At 36.7% G+C, this 23951-nt stretch overlaps 1 protein-coding gene and 1 long non-coding RNA gene across 3 annotated transcripts in view; both read left to right on the top strand.

The window, feature by feature from the left end:
- The first annotated feature begins 44 nt into the window (after window positions 1-44).
- Window positions 45-23951, top strand: part of LOC26535340 (angiopoietin-2) — a 193271-nt gene continuing 169364 nt past the window's right edge. Inside the window, exon 1 of one of the 2 annotated variants that reach the window (XM_039371516.1) lies at window positions 45-604. In XM_039371516.1, coding sequence (XP_039227450.1) covers window positions 348-604 — 257 coding nt within the window. In that variant the 5' untranslated portion in view covers window positions 45-347. The remainder of the gene's footprint in view (window positions 605-23951) is intronic. The other variant, XM_039371515.1, reaches the window with a different exon arrangement.
- LOC120320815 lies at window positions 614-12705 on the top strand. Its single transcript, XR_005560387.1, has 4 exons — window positions 614-2023; window positions 2086-2169; window positions 2624-2712; window positions 12545-12705. It is a non-coding gene; the product is annotated as an uncharacterized LOC120320815 (long non-coding RNA).

The raw sequence follows: 23951 nt of genomic DNA on the forward strand, positions 1-23951 counted from the left end.
TTTTAAACAGAGTAAACAAGTTCCAAAGTATCTATCACTGTGGTGTGTTTCTGGGCATGTTGGATAATAGTTGCTTGTGGTTGATTATTGGTTCCACTAGTAATAAATTTCTATAACAAAACCCTAGAAGTTTCACTGTCGCGATCGTCTGTTGCAATAAAATCAAAATTTTACAGTAAAATATTGCAAAATAAATATTTTATTTCAATATTATATAAAGTTAAGGATTCATGTAAGAAATCCACAAAATAAAAAAATGTTTACATTGTGCGATTAAACAGAAGCTGTTTGGGATCAGTTCCAAGCAAATCTACATAAACAGGTAGATACTAAAATAGGTTAAAGTCATGGCAGCAATTCGAAAAAAGATCAGCCGAATGGCGCTGGCAGTAACGTGTTATTACTTTATACACTTTTCTTATAAATACGCACACGCTACTACCGCTAGTGGTGCATCGCGAACCCTATCAGGATTTGGAAACGTAAATCATCGATTGCCGCGTACAAGTGCCAGCTATTTTAGCAGTGGAGCTAGTGCAAACACCAATTTTAAAACTGCTACAAAATCAAAAAATTTAACAAGATACGGAAACATACACATCAGGTAAGAATTTTGATTGGTGCAAATAAAACATTTTATGGTTGAAAAACTTAATTATAATCACAACTTTTTGATTATGACATGATTTATATGACAATTTTTTTTGTATTGTAATTTTTTTATAGCTGTGAATTGTATTCAGTGTCAGAATATATGAAAAGTAAAGTAAAAGAAACAAATAAAACTCACGTAAATTGTTTTCATAGACTCTGGTCTTCTTTCTTGTAATATTGTCATGCTAGTGGTTACGTGAGAAATTCGAAGGACACGTCAAATCGATGAGCTCCCAGTAAATAAGGGATACATTGTATATTATCTGGTATACTTAAATTAAATTTATTTTAAATAAGACGTGTTGCCAATGTAATGAAAATGTGATAAAATTTTTTTTAAGTTAAGTTTTAGTTTCTAGTGACACCTACTGTGTTTCAGAGTTTCAAATAGCCAAACACTTCTGTGGAATCTCTGTCTCTGGAATCTGCATGACTCCTATCAATCTTTTAGCTTTTATAGTTCCTGAGATCTCGACGTTCATACGGACGGGGAGACGTACATGTCCAGATAGACACCGCTATTGATCCTGATCAAGCATATATAAACTTTATATGGTGGGAAAATCTTCCTTCTACCTTTTACATACTTTTCAACTAATCTAGTATACCCTTTTACTCTACCAGTAACGGGCATACAAATGTTTGTTTTACTTTTAATTTTTTAATAGGTTTTTCTATAACATTTTCGCCGCGCCCACTTCAACGCCTACCAGCCGACCAAAACTGTCACCACCACAGTATTAAACAAGAGAGAACGCTATAGTCGAGTTCCCCGACTATCAGATACCCCAAACTCAGCTAGTGGGAGGGCGAATGAAAAAGTTCAACAATCATGTTGATAGATTTTAATAGAAATTGGAAACATATTTCAAAAGTGTTGGTAGGTGTGGCCCCAACTTATTTTTGGATATTGATGGAAGTTAAAAGACAAATAATAATATGAAATACGAGAGAGCGCTATAGTCGAGTTCCCCCACTAACCCCAACCAGATACCAGTTTTAACTGGCTTGTGGACGTTAGAGTGGACATGGCAAACAGTTTCGACAAATCGTCAAAAATTTATAAGACTAACAAAATTTTAGTCAAATTTTCCAAAACATTTTCCTTGTGGGCGTTAGAGTGGGCGTGGCCACGTGCGTCAACAAACGTAGGCGCAGCGTCTATGTCTCTGGAATCTACATGCTTAATTTTTCAGCTTGTATAGTTCCTGAGTCCTCAAAGTTCATACGGACGGACAGTCCGAGGACCGATATTGCTAGATCGACATGGCGAATGATCCTAATGAAGAATATATGTTAATACTTTATACGATCGGAAGCGCTTTATGTCGGGTCTCGCAGACGTCAAAAATTCCAAAATTGATTATTTGTAAGCATATATGGCAAGTTTGGAGACACAGTTTAACATCATTAGCTTTTTTAAATATTCAGATCAGCTGCGTGAGAATCTAAGCTCTCCCCCATCGCTCTCTCTCTCTCTTACTATTACTCTACCAAGCAATTCTACATAAACAGGTAGATACTAAAATAGGTTAAAGTCATGGCAGCAATTTGAAAAATGATCAGCCAAATGCGGCTTGCAATAACGTGTTACTATTACTTTTTCTCTTACTATTTTCTTTCGAACGTATACTTTAGCTTGAAGTTCTGCTGTTTTCTACAATTAATTCTATTCTCACTTTCGTAACATACATATGATTGCACGCATCGCTACTAAACTTCGCTTCAAAATAAAATCGCCTTCTTATTTTCGCAACATTAGCTTATAACCCCGACGTGATTTGTGCATAAGCAATATATATTGCAAATCATATAAAGCAGTTTAAAACATTATTGTTAAATAATTCGTTGTTGTCGCTGAGTGCGTTTTTGAACAACAATTTTTGTCTGCAATATTCAGACAAAATCAAAGGCAGTGAACATTAAAAGTGACGCAAAATTGCATATTTATATTTGTATGTTTCTTTAGACGCCGTGGACATTGCAATTAATTTGGTACTGCTCAGCGCCAGAATTATTTGTTTTTTACGATCCCCATCAAATCCGGGATTCGCCAAGGTAAAAACAGTATCCGGTTTACGATTATTTGTCTTTGTTATTCGTCCAATCCCCGTTACTATTGCCATGTAAACACTTTTTAATTTTACGGTAGTGTAGCTTGCTGTGATCGTCGTAGACAGACATTAAAAAATTTGTAGAACGGCTTTTATTTGCTGCTTTGCTGAAACTTTACATTGATTTCAACCAAATAAATATCAAGCAGTTTTATTATCAGTGTTTGGCTAATATTTTTATGGTCAATAATTTTGTGTACTGCACTCTTTAGCAACCAATCTGTATTTTAATTGGACGATGTTCCCCTTGATCATCTTGTTTTGCTCCAACTACTCACAAGGTTCAGATTACATTAGCCTGACTTGAAAAATTTAAAAAGTCCATACGCCTTTGCAGTCAAAGAATATCCTACAAATTTATATTACTTTCCTTAGGGACAAAATTAAAAGAAGGCAAACATTGGAAGACCATAACGACTAAGGAGATTTACTTTTGTGTATTGAATGTGTAATTATTTTAGCAATTGCCTGCGCTGGCAGGACATATCTGCGGGAAACTCCTTTTGGCACCTTCCAGCATGTTAGGAGTTGAACTGAGGGTTTTGTCTAGAAAGAGCACATCATGACAGGTTATTTGATCCACCAATGTAGGCATGTTTAACAATTGAAGGCAGTTCTGTAAGGCAGGTGTCGTCCTATTTGCCGTGTTTTTAGGCCAAAAAGAAAAAACTCACTTTGCATAAATGTGACTTTTGTATTTCCAACATGCCACCTCAAAATATACACTGATAAAAATTGATTTAAAATTGAATAAAATAAAAAAGAAGAGAGAGGCCTATAGTCGAGTACCCCGACTATCTGATACCCGTTACTCAGCTAGTAGAAGTGCGAAGGAGAGTCTTCAACACTGACAGTTTTTGGAGGTTTGTGGGCGTTAGAGTGGGCGTGACAAAAAGTTTTTTGGCAAATCGATAGAAATTTACAAGACCAATACAAAAATGAAAAATATCAAAACATTTTTCAAAAGTGTGGGCATGGCAGTTTTGGGCGGTTTGTGGGCGTTAGAGTAGACGTAGCAACATGAACTTGCGCTGCGCCTATTACTCTGGAGTCTGTATGCTTAATCTTAACTTTCTAGCTTTTGTAGTTCCTGAGATCTCAGCGTTAATACGGACGGACAGACGTACATGGCCAGATCGACTCGACTATTGATCCTAATCAAGAATATATATATATATGGTCGGAAACGATTCCTTCTGCCTGTTACATACTTTTCAACGAATCTAGTATACCCTTTTACTCTAATTACTTTCAGGCGGGTGTGTGCGTTTTCTAATGGTTATATTGTAGTTCTTCTCTATTATTGTAGTTCATATATCGAATTAAGATACTTATCGATGTTCTTAATTCCGGTCGTGTACATAACATTATGTACATTAAACAACCAATCAAATTCCTATATGGTGCCTCAAATGACTCCTCCACATGCAAAGCCTCATAATTTATTTTGCTTGGAAGTGGAGTTCCAACTGGATTACAATCTTCCATATTGAATTTTTTTAAAACATTTTTAATATATGCAGATTGACTGAGACAAATTTGATAATTTTTTCTTTAAATTTTTATGCCAATAAAAAATCGTATTTTATATAGATCGGTAATTTGAAACTTATTTAAAAGATATGTTTTAAATTTAGACATTCTTTTGGAATCACTAGTAGAAATTATTATATCGTCAACATATAAGAGTATATATATGTATATATTTTTATGTATATCTCCTTCATCTAAAATATATATATTTACGAATTCAGTCCGAGCGTTTAATAAAAAAAATATCACGGTTGGTTTGTGATATATTATTAAACGTTTTATTTATTCCAATAGAGGAAGAACTAGAGCCTTTGGATTATCACTTAGTTGGGCAATGAATTTCGAAGTTTAAATGGGCTTTAGCTAAGCTATCGCAATTGATTGCGTACTCAGAACTGAACTGCCTTATGGGGACATGTTTGCGTTTATATAAGCAGATTGGGATGGCTTAAGAGTGAAGTTTACGAGAAATCAATTATATTTTTCGTGAGCTTCTCTCTTAATAAACAATTATGAGAGAGAAGCTCCCGAAAAATAGCAGTAATTGGAGAATCCTGAGACCATTGCGTGGGCGGAAGTTTTTGTTATTCCAGTTGGCCTCGCCAAGTGGTCAAATGTTTACGATTTGTTATTTCAGTTGGCTTTGCCAAGTGATCGAATGTTTAGGGGACGACGTTGGCTTGCCACAGAGTCTAGACTTTGGAATATGATGCTGTGCGTAAATGACAGCTAAGCTTAATCGAAGGGCTCTCGATCTTTGATTACATTTTGTTCTTACAGTGTGTGTGGACATTAATGTGAGTGTGTGAGTTGGGGAGTTGTGGGTGTAGAATGGATATGTTACTATATACATCTGTCTACTTCTAGACTCCGAAATCCAAAATTTTGTAGTGCACTTTCAAATATCTCAAACCAGCATCTTGCAGCTTGTTTTAGACCATAAATGGCTTTATTAAGTTTACATACTTTATTTCCATCATACTGCTTTAAATCTTTTGGAAATTTCATCTTTAAAAATCCATTTAAAAAAGCTGTTTTGACATCCATCTGATGGATCAGTAAATTATAATGATTTAAAACTAAAAATTCGTGCAACTGGTGCCATCATATATTCTTGGGTGAATCCCCTTCCTACCAATCTTGCCTTATATTTAAGTAAATTACCATTTTCATCTTGTTTTATAATAAATACCCACTTGCAATCTACTATATTTTTATCCTTAGACATTTGCATTAGGCACCATGTATTATTTACAAAATGAGAATTCAGTTCGTCTTTAATGGCATCCTCCCACAAGATTCTGTCATCACGAGTTTTAATCTTTTCATATGTATTAGGAATATCATTTAAAGACATTTGGGTATTCATCAGACACTTTTCTAAAAATCTATATGATAACTTTGGTTTGCCTTTAATTCTCTCACTGCGTCTAATATCTTCTTGTTTTTTATTTTCTTTTATTTTATCAGCAGTTTCAGCCCCTGGATCGGTATTCTCGAGACAAGTGGAATTTTCATTTAGATTTTTATCAGACTTCGAATCTGTAGATTCACAATTTTCCTGCATTGGAAAATTTGACTCTTCATTCTCCTCAATTAGAGAATCACAATATTGGTCAAAAACATCATGTTTTTCCAAAGTCATTTTCATTTGAAGTCACAGATTTCATGTTCATATCATCCACCTCTACATCTCTAGTTGTCATAAATTTGCTCGAGTTCTCATTCCACAACTTATAGCCATTTGGCTCATATTCGACAAGTATAGTTTTGATCGATTTCTCGTCAAATTTTTGCTTTCGCACTTTATTTAGTGCATACACTGTCGAGTCCAATATCTTTAGATATTTTAAAACTGGCTTCTTTTTATGCCACATCTTAAATGGTGTTTTCCGTATATTTTTTAAAAGCTCTACCTGGGGACCTGTTATTTAAATATGTTCCTGTCAAAACAGCTTCACCCCAAAAACTTTTATTTTGTTTAGTACAGGTAATCATAGAGCGAGCCTTTTCAGTGATTGTTCTAATCATCCGCTCTGCAACACCATTTAGTTGTGGGGTATGAGAAACCGTTAAATGATAGCTGATACCTTAGACACAAAATTCACGCATTTCATTAGAGAGATATTCTCTTCCATTATCAATATATAGATTAACCATTTTTAAATTAAAATGAGCCTCACTCTTTGCTACGAAATCTTTAAATACAAAAAACACGTCCGATTTATAAGTTATTAAATACGTCACAATGTGCATATAGATCAATAAATACTACATAGTAATAAAAGTTGAGGACGTAATCGGACCGCATACATCCGAATTAATTACAAATAATGGGTGTTCAATATTTTCTTTATGTTTGTATTTTTCAAATTTTAGTCTTGATTTTTTTCCGTTAATACACGCCTCACATAATTTACTACTATTTACTTGTTATACCCGTTACTCGTAGAGTAAAAGGGTATACTAGATTCTTTGAAAAGTATGTAACAGGCAAAAGGAGGCGTTTCCGACCATATAAACTATATATATTCTTGATCAGGATCAATAGCCGAGTCGATATGACCATGTCCGTCTGTCTTTCCGTCCGTATGCACGTCGAGATCTCAGGAACTTCAAAAGCTAGAAAGTTGAGATTAAGTACACAGACTCCAGAGACATAGACGCAGCACAAGTTTGTCGATTCATGATGCCAGGCCGACTCTAACGCTCACAAACCGCCCAAAACTGCCACGCCCACACTTTTGAAAAATGTTTTGATATTTTCTCATTTTTGTATTGGTCTTTTAAATTTCTATCGATTTGCCAAAAAACTTTTTGCCACGCCCACAAACCGCCCAAAGCTGCTACGCCCACACTTTTGAAAAATGTTTTGATATTTTCTCATTTTTGTATTAATCTTGTAAATTTCTATCGATTTGCCAAAAAACTTTTTGCCACGCCCACAAACCTTTTTTTGCACTAACCTACTTAACCCGTTACTCGTAAATTAAGAGGGTATACTAGATTCGTTGAAAAGTATGTAACAGGCAGAAGGAGGCGTTTCCGACATATAAAGTCTATAAAGTATCTATTCTTGATCAGGATCAATAGCCGAGTCGATCTGTCCGTGTCCGTCCGTTTGTCCGTCCGTATAAACGTCGAGATCTCAGGAACTTCAAAAGCTAGAATGTTGAGATTCAGTATACAGACTCCAGAGACATAGACGCAGCGCAAGTTTGTCGATTCATGTTGCCACGCCCACAAACCGCCCAAAACTGCCACGCCCACACTTTTGAAAAATGTTTTGATTTTTTTTCATCATCTTTAACGCCCAAAAACTTCGCAAGGCTGCACGCCCACTCTTTTGAAAAATGTTTTGATATTTTTTTATTAGTCTTGTAAATTTCTATCGATTTGCCAAACAACTGTTTGCCACGCCCACCCGAACGTCCACAAACCGCTAAAAACTGTCAGTGTTGAAGACTCGCCTTCGAACTTTCACTAGCTGAATAACGGGTATCAGATAATCGGGGAACTCGACTATAGCGTTCTCTCTTTTACGTTTTTTATAAGTTCACTATCTGCAAACAAGCCATCTCGTTTAATTTCTAAGAATTTTCCTACACTTATATGTCCCAATCTTTCATGCCACAAGCGATACTCTGCATCATTTGTACATTATACTCACATATTCTTTCAAATACCAAGTTACCGTTCTTGAATACTTTAATGCCATCCGTATTAAATTCAACGGACATTCCAGCATCTATCATTGCCTTTACAGATAGCAAATTGTGCGGGATTTCCTTACAATACAGCACGTTGTGTAATGTAATGTCGTTTCTAGAATTGTTAAGTTTAACTTGTCCTTTCGCAGTAGCATAAACACATTCTCCACGCTTCGCAATCTCAATAGCCACGCTTACATTTAAATTCTCATACTCAGAAAATAAATTAATGTCATTCACTAGGTGATCTGATTCCCCCGAATCTAATATAATGTTTACTTTGTCTGACTTTTCGGTGTAATTTGCTAATTTCACTATAAATGCAAATCCGCATTCTCCCTGTGTTGCTACTGTTTCTGTCGCTATCTGAGCCTGTCTCTCTCTAACATTATTATACCCGTTACTCGTTGAGTAAAAGGGTATACTAGATTCGTTGAAAAGTATGTAACAGAAGAAGCGTTTCCGACCATATAAAGTATATATATTTTTGATCAGGATCAGTAGCCGAGTTGATCTGGCCATGTCCGTCTGTCCGTCCGTCTGTCTGTCCGTCTGTCCGTATGAACGTCGAGATCTCAGGAACTACAAAAGCTAGAAAGTTGAGATTAAGTATACAGACTCTAGGGACATAGACGCAGCGCAAATTTGTCGATTCAGGTTGCCACGCCCACTCTAACGGCCACAAACCGCCCAAAACTGCCACGCCCACATTTTTGAAAAATGTTTTAATATTTTTTCATTTTTGTATTGGTCTTGTAAATTTCTATCGACTTGCCAAAAAACTCTTTGCCACGCCCACTCTAACGCCCACAAACCGCCCAAAGCTGCCACGCCCACACTTTTGAAAAATGTTTTGATATTTTTTCATTTTTGTATTAGTCTTGTAAATTTCTATCGATTTGCCAAAAAACTTTTAACGCCCACAAACCGCCAAAAACTGTCCTTCGCACTTACACTAGCTGAGTAACGGGTATCAGATAGTCGGGGAACTCGACTATAGCGTTTTCTCTTGTTTCCATTAGGAACATTCTGGTTTTCTGCCTGCCTTTTTAGTAGAAAACAATCTTTCTTTATATGACCTAATTTCTTGCAATGTAAACATTTTAGCTTGGGCTTATTCTGAAAAGGTTTCTTCATAAATTTCATAGGATTGTTTTTGTATGTATTTTCCCTAGGTTCTCGATTGCCTATAGCTTCCAGCACTTTAGCACTTGTGTCTTTGTTAATTCCTTTTAACTTTATTTCATGATCGAGTAGCCGTGTCTTAAGGAAGTCTAATGTTAAATTGCTCTCAGTAAGAGTTTCTATGGCTGTTATTACCCCTTCATAGTTAGTCGAAAGTGTATTAAGCCGATGAGAAACCCTGTCCGTTTTGTCCAACTTGGCTCCAGCCGCAACAAACTTAGTTATCAGATCATCAAATAAATGAAAATGGTTTACTAGGTGAGTATCACCAGTGACATTTGAGATGCCAAACTTTTACGCTCATAAATAGAATCCAATTTTTCAAACATCTGCTTTGCAGTATTTTCATTATTGGCAAATGTTAGAAAAGAATCACTCAAATATTCTATTATGATCCCCTTTGCATTTTTTTCTGCCCTTTTTACTTCCTCGATATTTTTTGTTTGTTCTTTATCAATTACTTTTAACAAATCATTTTCCTCTAACAGTGCCCTTACTCGAAACTTCCATATTGAATATTTTTCACCGTTAAACGGTTTTATGTTCCTTTTTCCTTTATCCATGTCTTTCCTTTCCTTGACTATTAACTACGCGTCGTCGCTTTGATAAAGCTAACATCCTTTTTTTCTTTGTTTCTCCGATTGCTTTGCGCTTCTTAGAATCACTTCGTTGCTGTACTGCTTTTAACACTTATTTATAACCAAAAATGTTCGCCGTTTTTAGTGTACCGTTATACATAAATATGTATGTATTTCCTAAAACTTATTTTAAATAAGAACTTTCACTTTTTATTTATTTTATTTTTTTTATTTGCACAATTAAATAATTTCACTGCTTGGCTGAAAATGTGACTGGGTCCATAACCTATTATACACGTTTACATATATTATAACCCAGCCCATCAACCAAATAGCGAAACATATTTATTGTTTATACTGCTGAATAATTATTTTATTAAAGCAACCGATAGGACAGCACTCTCTAGAGCAATAATAGAGCGCATTCTCTCTTTCCAAGATCCATCAAATTTCATCACTCTCACATACACACAAATTTGCATAAGTGTGACTTTTGTATTTTCAACACATACATATTGCGAATACTAGATAATGGAAAAATATAATGGTATAGAAGGCACATGCGAATGACCGTGTTTAATGAAAGCTAACAAGTTGTTAGTTTTTATTAATATTTACACGTATCAGGATTAAGAAGTAGAATGTTTAATTGGTACCACGATAAAATCCGGCTGGAGCTGCATGTATGAATTGGATAAAACTATGTGCAAACATAACCTAGCATCATTCCAATTCACTAGGACTTTCCAGAACTCAATCTCTTAAGAAAGGTCATTCCCGTTGAATAATAATTGACCAAGATGACTACCTAAAGAAATTTCGAAATTCACATTTACCGTTATATGTTATTAAATTGTACTCGTTGGATACGATTCGGAAAATAAATGCTTTGCTGAAGTCGGTAAAGAACATTTGGATTAAAAAATGGAATCTTGCCAATAAAGGTATCAAACTGAAGGAGGTTGTTCGACTATTACTAAAGCCACGATGGCAAGAAAAAATTAAGGATGTCCACTGTTGGAGTTGATGATAGATTAATTTTTTGAACAGTTTTAGAATGACACTGAGTTTAGCTATGCAAAGATAATTGCTATATCGGACTTTTCAAGTGTCCTTCCAGATGACCTTTCTGAAAAACAATGTTAATGGAACTGGCACGTGTTTGAGAATACCGATGAGCGGTATATTAGGACTAAGTTGAAAACATTAGTAAACAGATAATCAAGTCTATATCGTTTGTCGCAATTCAGTAATATTCAGTAATATATGGATAATAAATTATGAATGAGCGCTTTTAATTAACAAGAGAGATAGTAATTTTTTTGCAACGTACCAGGTAGTTCTCGAATTATACGAAGATGTTTATGGGTGCGCTTGCTCAGATAAACTTACATTTGGAGCTCCATCTATTGTGGTTTTAGGTTGGTGCGATCATCGGTGATCATTAGAGATAAATGACAACACGGGGTCTGTATCTTGGACGAAATTGGAATTATCCGCCATTTTTCCAATTTTTGTCAATTGGAAGATAAGAAAATCAGGACAGGGTTTTAAGAGAAAGAATTGTATTTTATTAGTTACTCCTTAGTTAAACCTTTGTCTACGATTTTCAGATCTTCGATTTGATTAGCACCCACCCTAAAAAACCATGTTAATTTATAAACAACTTTTTTTTAATTGCGATTTTATATTTTAGTGGGTAAATTAAATAAACTAAAGATATAGAAAAGACTCGAGTTGGGCGCACCTGAACATGGAGATCTTTACCGTAGGGGTCGCTCTAGCGATAGCCGTTAGTGCGAACGGAACCTCCAGGACATCTAGAGATGTTAAAGGAGTCATTAGCGGAAGAAATAGGCGTCTTCCTTTCCGCTAAATCGCATTTCCACTGGTAAGGCTTGTTACTGCATGCAAATTATCCAGCTATCAATAACAATAGACATTAGTGAGATCGACAAAGTTTTACAAGCGATAGTAAAATATAGTAGCAACAAAAAAAGACTAAGATTCTTATCGTACATAAAATAGGAGAAGATACTGACCGTTGTAGTTAGAATAGGCAACTCGTGTTACAGTTTTGCTCGTCTGTGTGTGTATATTTGTAAGTCTGCAGAATATTTGTATATCTATATAAGCTAAATTGTTAGCTTATTAGAAGGCCAGCAGCCAGCGGAGAAGATCCTGGGCCACGCACTAACATGCGTTAAAAATAATGCAAAGAAAAGAAAAAAAAACAAGAAAGATTGCTATAGTCGAGTTCCCGACCATCAGATACCCGTTACACAGCTAGTGGAAGTGCGATCGAGAAATATCATTTTCAGAAATATCGGTAGAAATTGGGAAATAAAATAATAAAATTAAAAATATATTACAAATTTCCCAAGGGATTGGGTGTGGCAGCTTTGGGATGTTTTATTTATTCAAAATTATTATTTTCCAAATTAGTATAATGTTGTACTAGTACAACACGATTCTTTTTTTTCTATTGACAGTCACAAGCACTTAATAAGTACAAGCCACATTGATTAAAATACCTTTTACAGAATGGGAGTACACGCATTGGTTCTAATAATATTACAATAAATATTAGAAGACATTTTTAAGGGGGGAATACTAATCGTTGCAGAAACATGTTTTTTTTACGCACAACACTTGCTTTAACAAGTTGATTTCTTTCTTGTAGCACCATCTTTTTTAATTTTTGGAATGCAAAACTAAATATTGATAAATTACGAATTCGTATACATACTCATAACATTCCGACTTACAGAAAATGGGTTTTGTCCAGAAAACAGCGTGTCGGAACAACAACTGCAGGGACCGAACGACATCGGCAGAATAGCAGAAGTTCAAGTGGCTACAACAATGTATGATTTTAAGCCCGGCAACAGTGCCCTGCACGTATTTCCGTTGCATATATGCTGAAACCACGGAAATGGCAGCGCGCGGTTTGGTCAAATAGCCACATGTAGCTGACTTAAGAATTTATTCTCTTAGTACCAACAGGCACAGACTTATTGCTTTGAACTAATAAAACCAAATGTAACGTTTACAGAAGATCTTGCTGTTCTATTTCAACGAAGACCCGTGTAAATAATTATAATATTCAATTGGGAATTCAATGGGGAAAAATTTGTGATGGAGCAATTAACTAACTATAAGGAATTTAGTCATTAGGTAAACAAAATTTTTCACGCCCAAAAGGATTAACTTGTATATTTTTTCTTAACCAGAATCAATGGCCGAGCTAATCTGACCATGTATGTTTGCCTCTGACTTCTGCCAGTTGACAATATGCTCTCAGAAAAAGCTATAAGTTAGGATACAAAAAAAATAATAAACCAAACAGCAAATCAGAAACAAATCAAATGACAACCAGACCAATTGCTGATTCCATCGGTAAAATCTGAGTAGAGGCCACGCATACCATGACCCATCATGTCCTACAAGGAAAGTAACTTGAAACAAATGCTCGAGGCCTGATCAAAGTGACGTACAAGCCTTAACGGGCAACTCTTTAAGCCCCAAAAAAATAACCTTAAAAGGTCACGCCCTTATGTACGCTGCGTGGAAGAGAAAGCCACCTACTCCAAGCAAAAGAAGGAGCGTGCACCCTGTCCCAACAAGCGATGACAAAGAAAAAGATACACAATGGTAAGTTAGAGGCTGTTAGATCGCTCTTATCATCCGCCTTGGGTTTCAAATATAATATCATTAGTTACGCGGATTGGTCCCCGCTAAAGAAAGAGAAAGCAACAGGCTTTAACGTGAGATTCCATTCGGAAAAGAAATTCCAAGGGTATGTTTCCAATAAATTAATGCAGAGCATGTGATTAAGAATAGAAATCAGTTTCTTTTTGGTCGAGGCACGGCTATTGAATATATACTATTTGATGTATTTGAGCCAGTTACACGTTCTAGCGCGTGGATAAATCCATTCGTCCTTACGCTGAATGAGAACTGGAGGAGGAGAACAACATCAACCGCAACCTTGGCAGAAGCAATAAGAAGATCATTTGAAGATCCATCCTTTAAGATGAGTCCTTTTGTGGATCTTACCCCTTTTTTTCCTAGTTCTCTCCCAAAATGAGGTGGTTTGGCTAAAGTTGTCTATAACGTGAAAATAGTCGACATTCAGTAAATTCAACCACCTTGAGAATGTTACTATAGATCATCGCTGCTTTTTATATTCATGAATTAATTATTCAGAAATATGAGTACAATAGTACAAAGATAAACCAACAATGGTTTCCTTAAAAAAAAGATTACCAAAATAACCGCAAACTTTATAAGAGTGCCATTAACAAATATCTTCATTCCCTAGAAAAGAGTTACATACATATACTACTGAAGTAGATAATCTTTGCAAAATAATTGGAGCACCTAGATCGACGATATCCTTAGTAGAGACAATTTCAGAATGAAGATAGTCATTTCGACTTTGATTAAAAATTGCGATGTCGGAAAGCTTAAAATTAATATTCAAATAAGGGAAAGTGCACACAGTATTTAATAAAAAAAACAAATACACATATTTACGAGCTAAAAGTAGTGACGATCGCAGCTTATGTATGCTTAATCTCAACTTTCTAGCTTTTGTAGTTCCTGAGATCTCGACGTATTGATCCTGATCAAGAATATATATACTTTACATGGTCGGAAAGGCTTCCTTCTGCCTGTTACATACTTTTCAACGAATCTAGTATACCCTTTTACTCTACGAGTAACGGGTATAAAAACAGTACTTAAAACAAATATTATTTCAAGTAGTTGTTGGACGATAGTCTAACGATGCACTATGGGGCCAACGACCACTTTATGTGGAATTAATTAATAACTCGAGAACGAAGCACCATATTTAAGTTCTGTTTTTTGATTTATGTTCATGATAAAAATAGTAATATATTTAAGGAAAAATCGGCGTGGTCCTGCCTTCAAACAAAAAAAATCAACAAAAACAGCAAAATTGTGTTTTATTAGGGTTAGACCTTACAGAAGATAATTGGGACACCGCAGTTAATTTCAACAATCTACGATCACAAACACAAATTACAAATCACAATGATTGGACTGCATGTTAAAAGTAACACTTTTAATAATTGTTTATACACTTTTTTAGCGATTAACAAACAAAACAGCTGTTTACTGAACAGTGGCGCCCTCTGATAAAAGTTCAAGTACGTAACATGATAGATTAATGTTTTTCGAATACATTTTAAATAAAAAAAAATGTTTTTAACGATTTACCAAACAACTTTTTGCCACGCTCACAAACCGCCCAAAGCTGCCATGACTACACTTTTGAAAAATGTTTTGATATTTTTTCATTTTTGTATTGGTCTTGTAAATTTTTATCGATTTGCAAAAAAAAAAATTTTTGCCGCGCCCACTCTAACTCCCACAAACCGCCCAAAGCTGCTACGCCCACACTTTTGAAAAATTTGTTGATATTTTTTTTATTTTTGTATTGGTCTTGTAAATTTCTATCGATTTACAAAAAAACTTTTTGCCACGCGCACTCTAACGGCCACAAACCGCCAAAAACTGTCAGTATTGAAGACTCTTCTTCGCACTTCCCTAGTGGAAGTAACGGGTATCAAATAGTCGGGGAACTCGACTATAGCGTTCTCTCTTGTTAAACTTAAAAACATAAATATTCCACCAATTTTTAGAAAGGTATTTAGAAGTCTATACCTATCTTTGTTTTCTATACTCAGATGTGTTGAATGTAAGCATCGATTCTATTCCATCGCAAAGTTCAAGAACATTTGCCGGTGTAGGGAAAGCTTTTTGGAAAATTTAAGGCGCTGCTATTTTTATCAAAAGTCTTTACCACTTCGCAGACAAGTGTCTTAATTGTAAGGATTGTGCAGAGTAAATGGATCCCGAACATTCTCAGAATTTTCTCAGATCCCGATCCAGTGGCCGAGGTGGATGGCTTGGCATTGGTGTGCTGGAATTTTAGGGGAAAGGCCACCGTTATGTTGATTGTGAAGACTGCACCAAGTGCTAAAAAAGGTAAAACATGATAGGTTAGTTAAAGATACCAGTGGAGTACGAAAGAAAAATAAAATATCTGGAAATATATATATGTACATGACTCACTCTAGGTTTGTAATTGGGCATAAACTTTTGTTACGCTTTTATACTTTTTTCTTCGAATATGCACATTGATGAGTTGACTGGTGATGCCCTTGTTTTGTCAGACAGCAGAAAGTCAAATTGCAAGAAGTCATAGGCAAATTTTTAGGTATCGGGACACAAAAAACTATTAATCTTTCTCACTCCAAAAAGGGTGGAAGCCTTTTCCTTTATCGCTAGCTATTGAAAAATTGTCAAAGTCTTCATAAGCACTCAGCAGGCTTTTGGGTATTGTTGGCTGATTCCCGAAATTTATCAGAAATATTTTGACAATATCACTCCTCTTTACCGATTTATTGAAGCTCAGCCAAACAGATTTCGGTGTTTAATGTGATCACGAGTCTCTTTAACAGCTATTATCGCAGTCGGATATGTGCAATTCTCAAGAAAGTACAACCTCCGCCAAAAATTTCAGTCTATAAAAGTGGGTTTTTTCACGGTTATTTAAATTAATTAACATCTTTATTTAATATTATTCAGGAACAGGTCAATTAAAGCCTTTAACCTAAATGTTGTCTTAAGTAAATAATCTCTTAATTATAAAATATAATTTGTTTTCATCTTAATATATAGGAATAGGTCAAATTTCGAGTAGTGAGGTTTCAGGTAAATAATATATTCATACTATCATCTTAGAAGCAGCCCAAAATGTCTTCTTTTGAGCCTGCGAATTGGGATAGCCCCCTGTAATCTCCGGGCGAGACGATTACGGTGGGCAGTTAGTCGATCGTTGTATCTGCTTGAGAAGAACGAGATTTGGTCTTCAACAAGGCTCAGGTTTAAATCATTGTGAAGCGTTTGGCCGCTAACGAACCAGTCACAGCCAGTGATTTGTCTTAATGTTTTGTTCTGGACGGTTTGGAATCGTTTTCGGTGGGACGCAGCCGCCACTCCCCAAATTTGGATGCCGTATCTCCAAGTAGGTGCGATAATTTGCTGATAAATCTGACGCTTGCATCTTAAAGGTAGTTTGCTTTTCTTATTTAGCATCCAGAATAGTTGGTTACGCTTTAGGTTGCACATTTTGACGACTCTGGCAATATGATCTCGGAAGGTTAGGCGTTTGTCCAGTGTGAGGCCTAGGTATTTCGCCTTAGTTGCTTGCTCTATGTCCACATTATTAATGTGTACCGCAGGAGTTGTTTTACGGCGTAACGTAAAGCAAACGTTTACGCATTTGCTTTCGTTAATTTTGATGTTGTTCGCCATGGCCCATTTCTCGAATTCGTTGAGATAAGTTTGCAGCATTTGTGACGACTCGGTCTCACTGTTCGAGGAGCTGAGAAAGCAGACGTCGTCAGCGAAGCTGGCCAGCAGCATTTTGCTGTTGTCATTGGTCATTTCATAATAGCTTGGCTTGGGGATGTCTGCTGTATAGATGGAGTAAAGTATCGGTCCTAAGACGCTTCCTTGAGGTACGCCAGCTGCAATGGCAACATTTACAGAGGTTGCGTCTCTGGACTGGACGCAAAACTCTCTGTTTGTGAGAAACGATCTGATGAGCTCAAACAGGTTGGCTGGCAGCGCTGTTTTGACTTTGGCTAGTAGTCCCGGGATCCAAACTCTATCAAATGCCTGTTGAATGTCGAGGAAGATTCCGTTGCAGTATTCTTTATGGTCATAGGCCTTCAGGATATGATTGACTACACGGTGCAGTTGCTCAATCGTACTGTGGCCAGCTCTGAATCCGAATTGGTGCATTGGGATAGTATCATTGTCTTCTAGATGTATTATAAGTCGGGAAGCTATCAGCCTTTCCATTACCTTCGATAAGGAGGGCAGGAGACTGATAGGCCGGTAGGAGCTTGGATCCTGTTCCGGCTTCCCTGGCTTTAGAATCATACTGATTCTAGCACTCTTCCATTTTTTGGGAAAGTATTGCACTCTAAGTATCGCATTGAATATCAATGTGATAAGTAATAGTGCTCTCTTGGGAAGGATTTTAAGTACTGCGTTGCTTATTAGGTCGTGACCTGGCGCCTTTCGTCTTTTGAGGGTACGTATCATGTTTGAGACTTCTTCCAGACGGATAGGTCTTATTGGAGGTGACATCTGGAATGGGCGCTGTAGTACTTCGTTTATACTGTTGATATCCCCCTCGGATGCGAAATTAAACGCAGTGAATCTGTCGCCAAGGTGTTCCGCAAATGTTTGTACTTGCTCTTCTAAGGAGCGACACCAGTTACCATTGCTGTTCTTCAGAGGCGTAACTTTCTGTGGCATTCTTTTTACTTTTTTGGTAAAGGACCACATATTAAAAGTGGAATCATTAGAATAATCCATATTGGTTAGCATATGTTCGAATTGCGCATTTTTCAATTCAGCCATGGCAACGTGAAGCTCTCTGGCGCATCTATGCCATTGAGCTTTATCCTCAGGACTGTGCGTTCGAATATAACGTCTTCTCAGTGCTCTCTTACGGACTAGCATCTCTGCAATGGTTGGATCAAATCTATTCGAGTGGCGTATGAGGGCTCTGCTATGATTATTTACAGTGTGCATGTTTGCACTCCTCGCCGCATTTGTCACATTGGTAGTGAAGAGGTCTACCGCGTCGTCAATTTCAGCAGCAGAGTTGATCTTAATGTTAAGGCGTATCGATCTACATAGTTCTTCCTTGAAAACAGCTACATTTGTGTGTTTGCTAAGAAGTTGCCTACGTTGAGTGCATTGTGTGGCTTCTGTTTTTAATGTAGTGATGAGAGACAGGTGGTCCGATTCAAGGTCCCAGCTGTCTCTGATGTTTAGCTTGTCGTGTGGAATGTTGCGATAGATTGCAAAGTCTAAACAGGATGGTCTTCGATTTACTGCGCTTGGATAGTATGTTGGTGCTCCAGTCGCCAGGATGTTGGCGTTAATTGAGTTGACGCTAGCGGCAAGTAAGTTACCTCGGTGACAGGTGATCGCAGAACCCCACCATGGATGTTTTGCGTTCCAGTCTCCGCTGATGAATGATCTTGGAAAGTTGAAGTTAGCGAATATGTCATCAAATTCTGATTGAGTCCAGCTGAAGTTTGGAGGGCAGTAGATTGATCCGATGAATATTTGTCCTATACATGTTTGGATTTTGGCACCCACGATTTGGACTTTAGCATGGGCGATTGGCTCAATGGGAAAGTGATTGATCTTTTTGTTAACCAGGATTGCAGCTCCACCCCTGCGACTGCCGTCAGGTAAATTTGAAGTGTAGACTTCATATCCAAATAGTTGAAGGTTGGATGTCTTCGTTTCGGTGAGAAGGAGAATGTCAATATTCTCTCTCTCCGCAAGGTGGCCGATTTCAGTCATTTTGCCGGCAGCACCTCGCGTGTTCCAGGTGAGAATTTTTATTTGGGACATTGTGTGAGTTGCGCGTTAATTGCGACCAGCATCTGCAGCATCTGGGCTTGCATGGAGTGTAGACCCTCGATAGCTTTTGTGAGCGATGCAATTGCCGTTTCTATATTAGATTCTTGTGCATTTTGCTGTTGTGAAACATCTGAGAAGAAGTGCGCATGATTTTTTGCACCGTAGTGATGTTGTTGTTGATTGGCGTCCTGTAGCCTATTTGTTAGGTTTCCTGGTCGTTTGTTTTGTTTTTCCGTGATTGGAAGTGCATTTCTGGCTATTTGAGCATAAGATAAAAAATAAAGAAAATTTAAGTAATATAAGCATTTTTGACATTTAATCGTAACATTTTGATATATTTCGATGCAAAGCAGAAAAAGTGCAAAAGTTCTGTTTAATACATTTATAGGGTACGTTTTAATTTGATTCTTTTTCTTAAGGAGAGTCACTATGAATCGATATTCCCTATTTTACATCTAGGTATATAGTTAAAGAATATTTAAAAAATATAAACGAAACGATGCGATAGCTAGTTACGGTAAATTTCTCGTGGGCTTATCAGTTTCTATTAACGTCGCGTGCGACATCGAAAAAGAACATTTGTTATCAGTGCTCCTAAAGTTCTTGTCCAGTGATCATCCAATCTTGTGTATTGGGACATCAAGTTTAATGAAATATATTTTTGTTATATATACGTAGTTTTTTAAAATTTTTTAAAGTGAGTCGCGTACGACATGGTAAGTAATCATTTAATTTATTTTTTTTTCGTTAAACTTTTATTTAATTTAGATGTATAAAGGCGAGAGGCAAATTTAATTGCAAACGTTGGAAAGAAAAAATTGAAATACAGAAATTAGAGAACAGGGAAAGAATGCGAAAGGCCAGAATTACGTGTAAAACATAAATGGAATTAAAATTTATTTTATATCATCTGTACAAATTGATAATAAGTCACTGTCTTTTAAGTAAGATGAAAAATGCAAGGATGTGCAAAGCAAACCTGGTATAAGCCAGATGCAGACGGACGGACAGACGGACATGGCCAGATCGACTCGGCTATTGATCCTGATCAAGAATATATATACTTTATATGGTCGGAAACAGTTTCTTCTGACTGTTACATACGTTTCAACGAATCTAGTATACCCTTTTACTCTACGAGTAACGGGTATAACTTCTTAATATTTTTAAGTCAACTCAAATATTTTATTATGATGAATTGATCTACAACATAATAATATATAAAATTAATTGCATAAAAATCTTTCATAAAGTTTCGCTGAAATTAGTGCTTGAACTGGTTAGCGAAAAAGTTACTTCTGTCTGTGTCGCATGCGAATATCTTACATTTTTGTTATTATCTTGAAAACGAACATTTGTCCGAAATTGACTATAACACCAATTATAGTGCTAATCAAGAGCTATGGGCTTAAAATTATTAAAAATTAAAATTAAGTCTTGGTACATGTTTTTTTTTCGTTTGAATGCGTACAAATATCGCGTGCGACATCAGAGAATTACCCATATGCATTCTGAACTTGCGAGGCGGGCATTAAAAGCTCAAGGTTGTCGCTGATGCTATGTCGAAAGTAAATAAAGAAAACGCAATGCGATTTACGAACGCCACGGATTGCTTGTGAATTAAGAATCTACGTAGCTTAAAGATCCTAAACACCTATTTTGATCGAAAATATGAAAGCTATTCTATAGTCTATAATGTGATTCTGCTTCGGAAAGTTATCATTTATTTGGTGATCCGATTTAAGCCAACTTCTTTTAGAAATAATGGATACCTTGTATGTTACCAGAACTGCTAATAAAATTTCTTAGCGGAAGTGGCCAACGCTCCAAAAATATGTTCGCAACCTCCGATGGGATCTGCTCCATAGTTGGCAAGAACTTTTCACAAACTTTATATGTACTCCATAGTCCCATATCATAGATTAAGAAGTGGAAACATTGGAATCTTTATTGTTTTAGATCATTCGTGTTTCTAATGGCTGTGAAGAAAATGCCAGCAGTTGTACTCCGAGAGCATCGGAGAGACACGATCCGCCCAATAGTCCAAGAAGCGCTTCAGTGTATCGTTCGGCTCGACTCGCGAAAGGATAGAACAGTAAAGATCGAGGAAAATATATAAAAAAAGTAAGATCTAAATTAACCCGCTACGTGAAGAGTAAAAGGGTATACTAGATTTGTTGAAAAGTATGTAGCATATAGAAGAAAACGTTTCTAACCATATATAGAAATAGATGTGGTTTTACTTATATAAGTTAATCGAAATGAAGTTAATTCGATTTTTTAATAGTTTTATTGGACAGAAGTCCGTGTTTATTTTTAAGCAAAATTGAACTAAAGCTATTTTACAATTTGGGTGTTATTTATACCTCCCAGCACCGTCGCTGCCTCTGTTGGCGTCGGTGCTGGCTCCGTCGCTGCCTCTGCCTTCGTTGTTCCCACGGAAGCTCTCCAGACGCTGAGCTTCGCATTTCGAGGCCAATGCAGGTGCACGGCCGGATGCGCGTGCAAGCTTTCTGCATATGCCCTCGTCGCTCCCACAGAAACGCTGATCCCGCGCTACTGCAGGTGCATGGCCGGATCCGTTTGCGATCTTTCGCAATTCGGTGCTGTGAGTTCTTTTGTTGTTAACTCTTCCACCTTTAAAATCGAGTGTCCCCACTCGTTGCGGTCGTTGATCTGGGTGTCATCATTGGTTTGGTTTAAGTGAAATCTAGCAACCCTCCTAATCAAGACGCGGATCGTTATTATGACGATTCCGATGATTATAACGCAGCCCATTAAGATGTCGGCTGTGTGGGAGGTGGTTTCTAATAGCTCCAAGGCTTCAGTGTTATTGGTGTTGAGTTCTTTAATTAGTTCCAGTGAAAGTTTCTCTTCTATGCCTTTGATTGTCATTTTAGTTTGCAGAATAGCCGGCATTGGCTGGTGGTGTATGGCGTACTGGTTTGTGAAGATTTGTTCCTCAATTTCTATGGTAGTATTGCTGAAGTTGATGATAAACGACCCATTCAGTGTCGACGTTGTTCCGTTGACCGAAATATTGCCGCTGAATTTATTGAGTAGGACAACTCCGGGTGCGATTTCCTCGATCGTGGGGATGTGTTGATTGTTGACTCTAGTGCAGGTGGCAGGGCGACTTTTTAAGAGATTTGGTAGGCAGGTTGAGTTACTAATGTCTATTATATTTTTATGTTTACAAATTGTTATTTCATTATAGCTATTACATTTTGTGGTTTTTGCGAATATTTTTTCATTACATTTAATTACATTTTCGGTTTCTATCTTGTTGACATATTGACCAATTTTTATTGGTTTTATTAGAATATCTTCGCATAGTTTGGTATCGGTTACAGGGATTTTTGCGATATAAATTAGCATTGGACCATTACTTGCGATATTTACCTCAGCTATGTGCATGGCTTCTTCCAAATTTATATAGGGTAGCTGATCCTGATCTAGTATTTTTTTGATTTCATTAATTTCCTGATCTCCTAATATTTGGGGGTTACTAATATCTGCTTTGGCCCACTGTATGGCCTGGTTGAGGTTAAGAATCTCCTCCTTAAGCATTTGTATTTGGAACATAAGGGTGGTACTGGTGTCTCTCTGAACGTCCCTTTGGTATCCTAAGCTGTTCATTAAATTCCTGTTGGCCGAAGTGATCTTGTTTATCTTGTCTAGGATTAATCTATTGAGGATAACCTGATTATTGTTGTTGGTTAGGGCTGAGTTTATTTTTTCCTGAATAATTTCGAAATCCCTGCTGTCCGGGGATCCGGCAAGCCACTTCCAGGCGCTACCTATTAGATCTATATGTCTTTTTCTTATACTCCTGACTTTCAAGCTATTGATTAAATTTTTCGAAATTTTAATTTCCTCCATTATGAAGGGTAGAATCGGGTCGTGCGTTTTTAAGTTTAGCAGGGTTGTGTGGTTAATTTTGTCAATTGCATTTTCGTATTCCTCAATATTAATAACATGGATTAACCTAAAGGTCCCAATTTGGACCTTTGCCAGTCCCGTCGTCAGTGTTACGATGTCTGAGTTCGTATAGTCCGTTATTCGTAAGTCCGTAGCAGCGCATATAGTGAATAGGGCCCTGTGAATGGAGTTTTAATTTCGAATGAGTTTTTTGTAAATGATTCTCCCACTTTCTACTAGTACTGTCGTGTTTCTGTTTTCTTTGACAATTTCTTTTTTGTATCTGGCTGACAACTTGGTTCCTAATCTTTTATTGTTTTGTACGAATATCTCCTGTCCAGGATAATATTTTTTTATTTGATCTCTACTTTTGTTATGGTGGGCTAAATCTTTTTCCTGCGTGAGCCTAATCTTGTCTGTAACTTTCTGTCTTTCCGTCTGGAGTAGTTTAGGGTCAAGTGATACTTTTCTGCCAAAAAATAAATCGACCGGTTTTCTGTTTGTGGTTGAGTGTATTGAATAATTGTATTTAGCAACTGATCTCTCTATAAGGTCATTTAGGGAATTGTGCAATTTCTCGACTTTTTGGCATCTAATAATTTCTGAAAGAGTAGAATGAAAACGTTCGATCTGACCGTTGGCTGAACTGTTGTAAGGTGGTGCTTTATAGACCTTTATATTGAACTGGTCTTGCAGCATCCGCATTATGGGCCCTGATCCAAGGGATTTTTCGTTATCTATTATCACTATTTCTGGGATACCGAAGT

This window comes from Drosophila yakuba, chromosome 2L (assembly GCF_016746365.2).
Source record: "Drosophila yakuba strain Tai18E2 chromosome 2L, Prin_Dyak_Tai18E2_2.1, whole genome shotgun sequence".
Taxonomy (NCBI): Eukaryota; Metazoa; Arthropoda; class Insecta; order Diptera; family Drosophilidae; genus Drosophila; species Drosophila yakuba.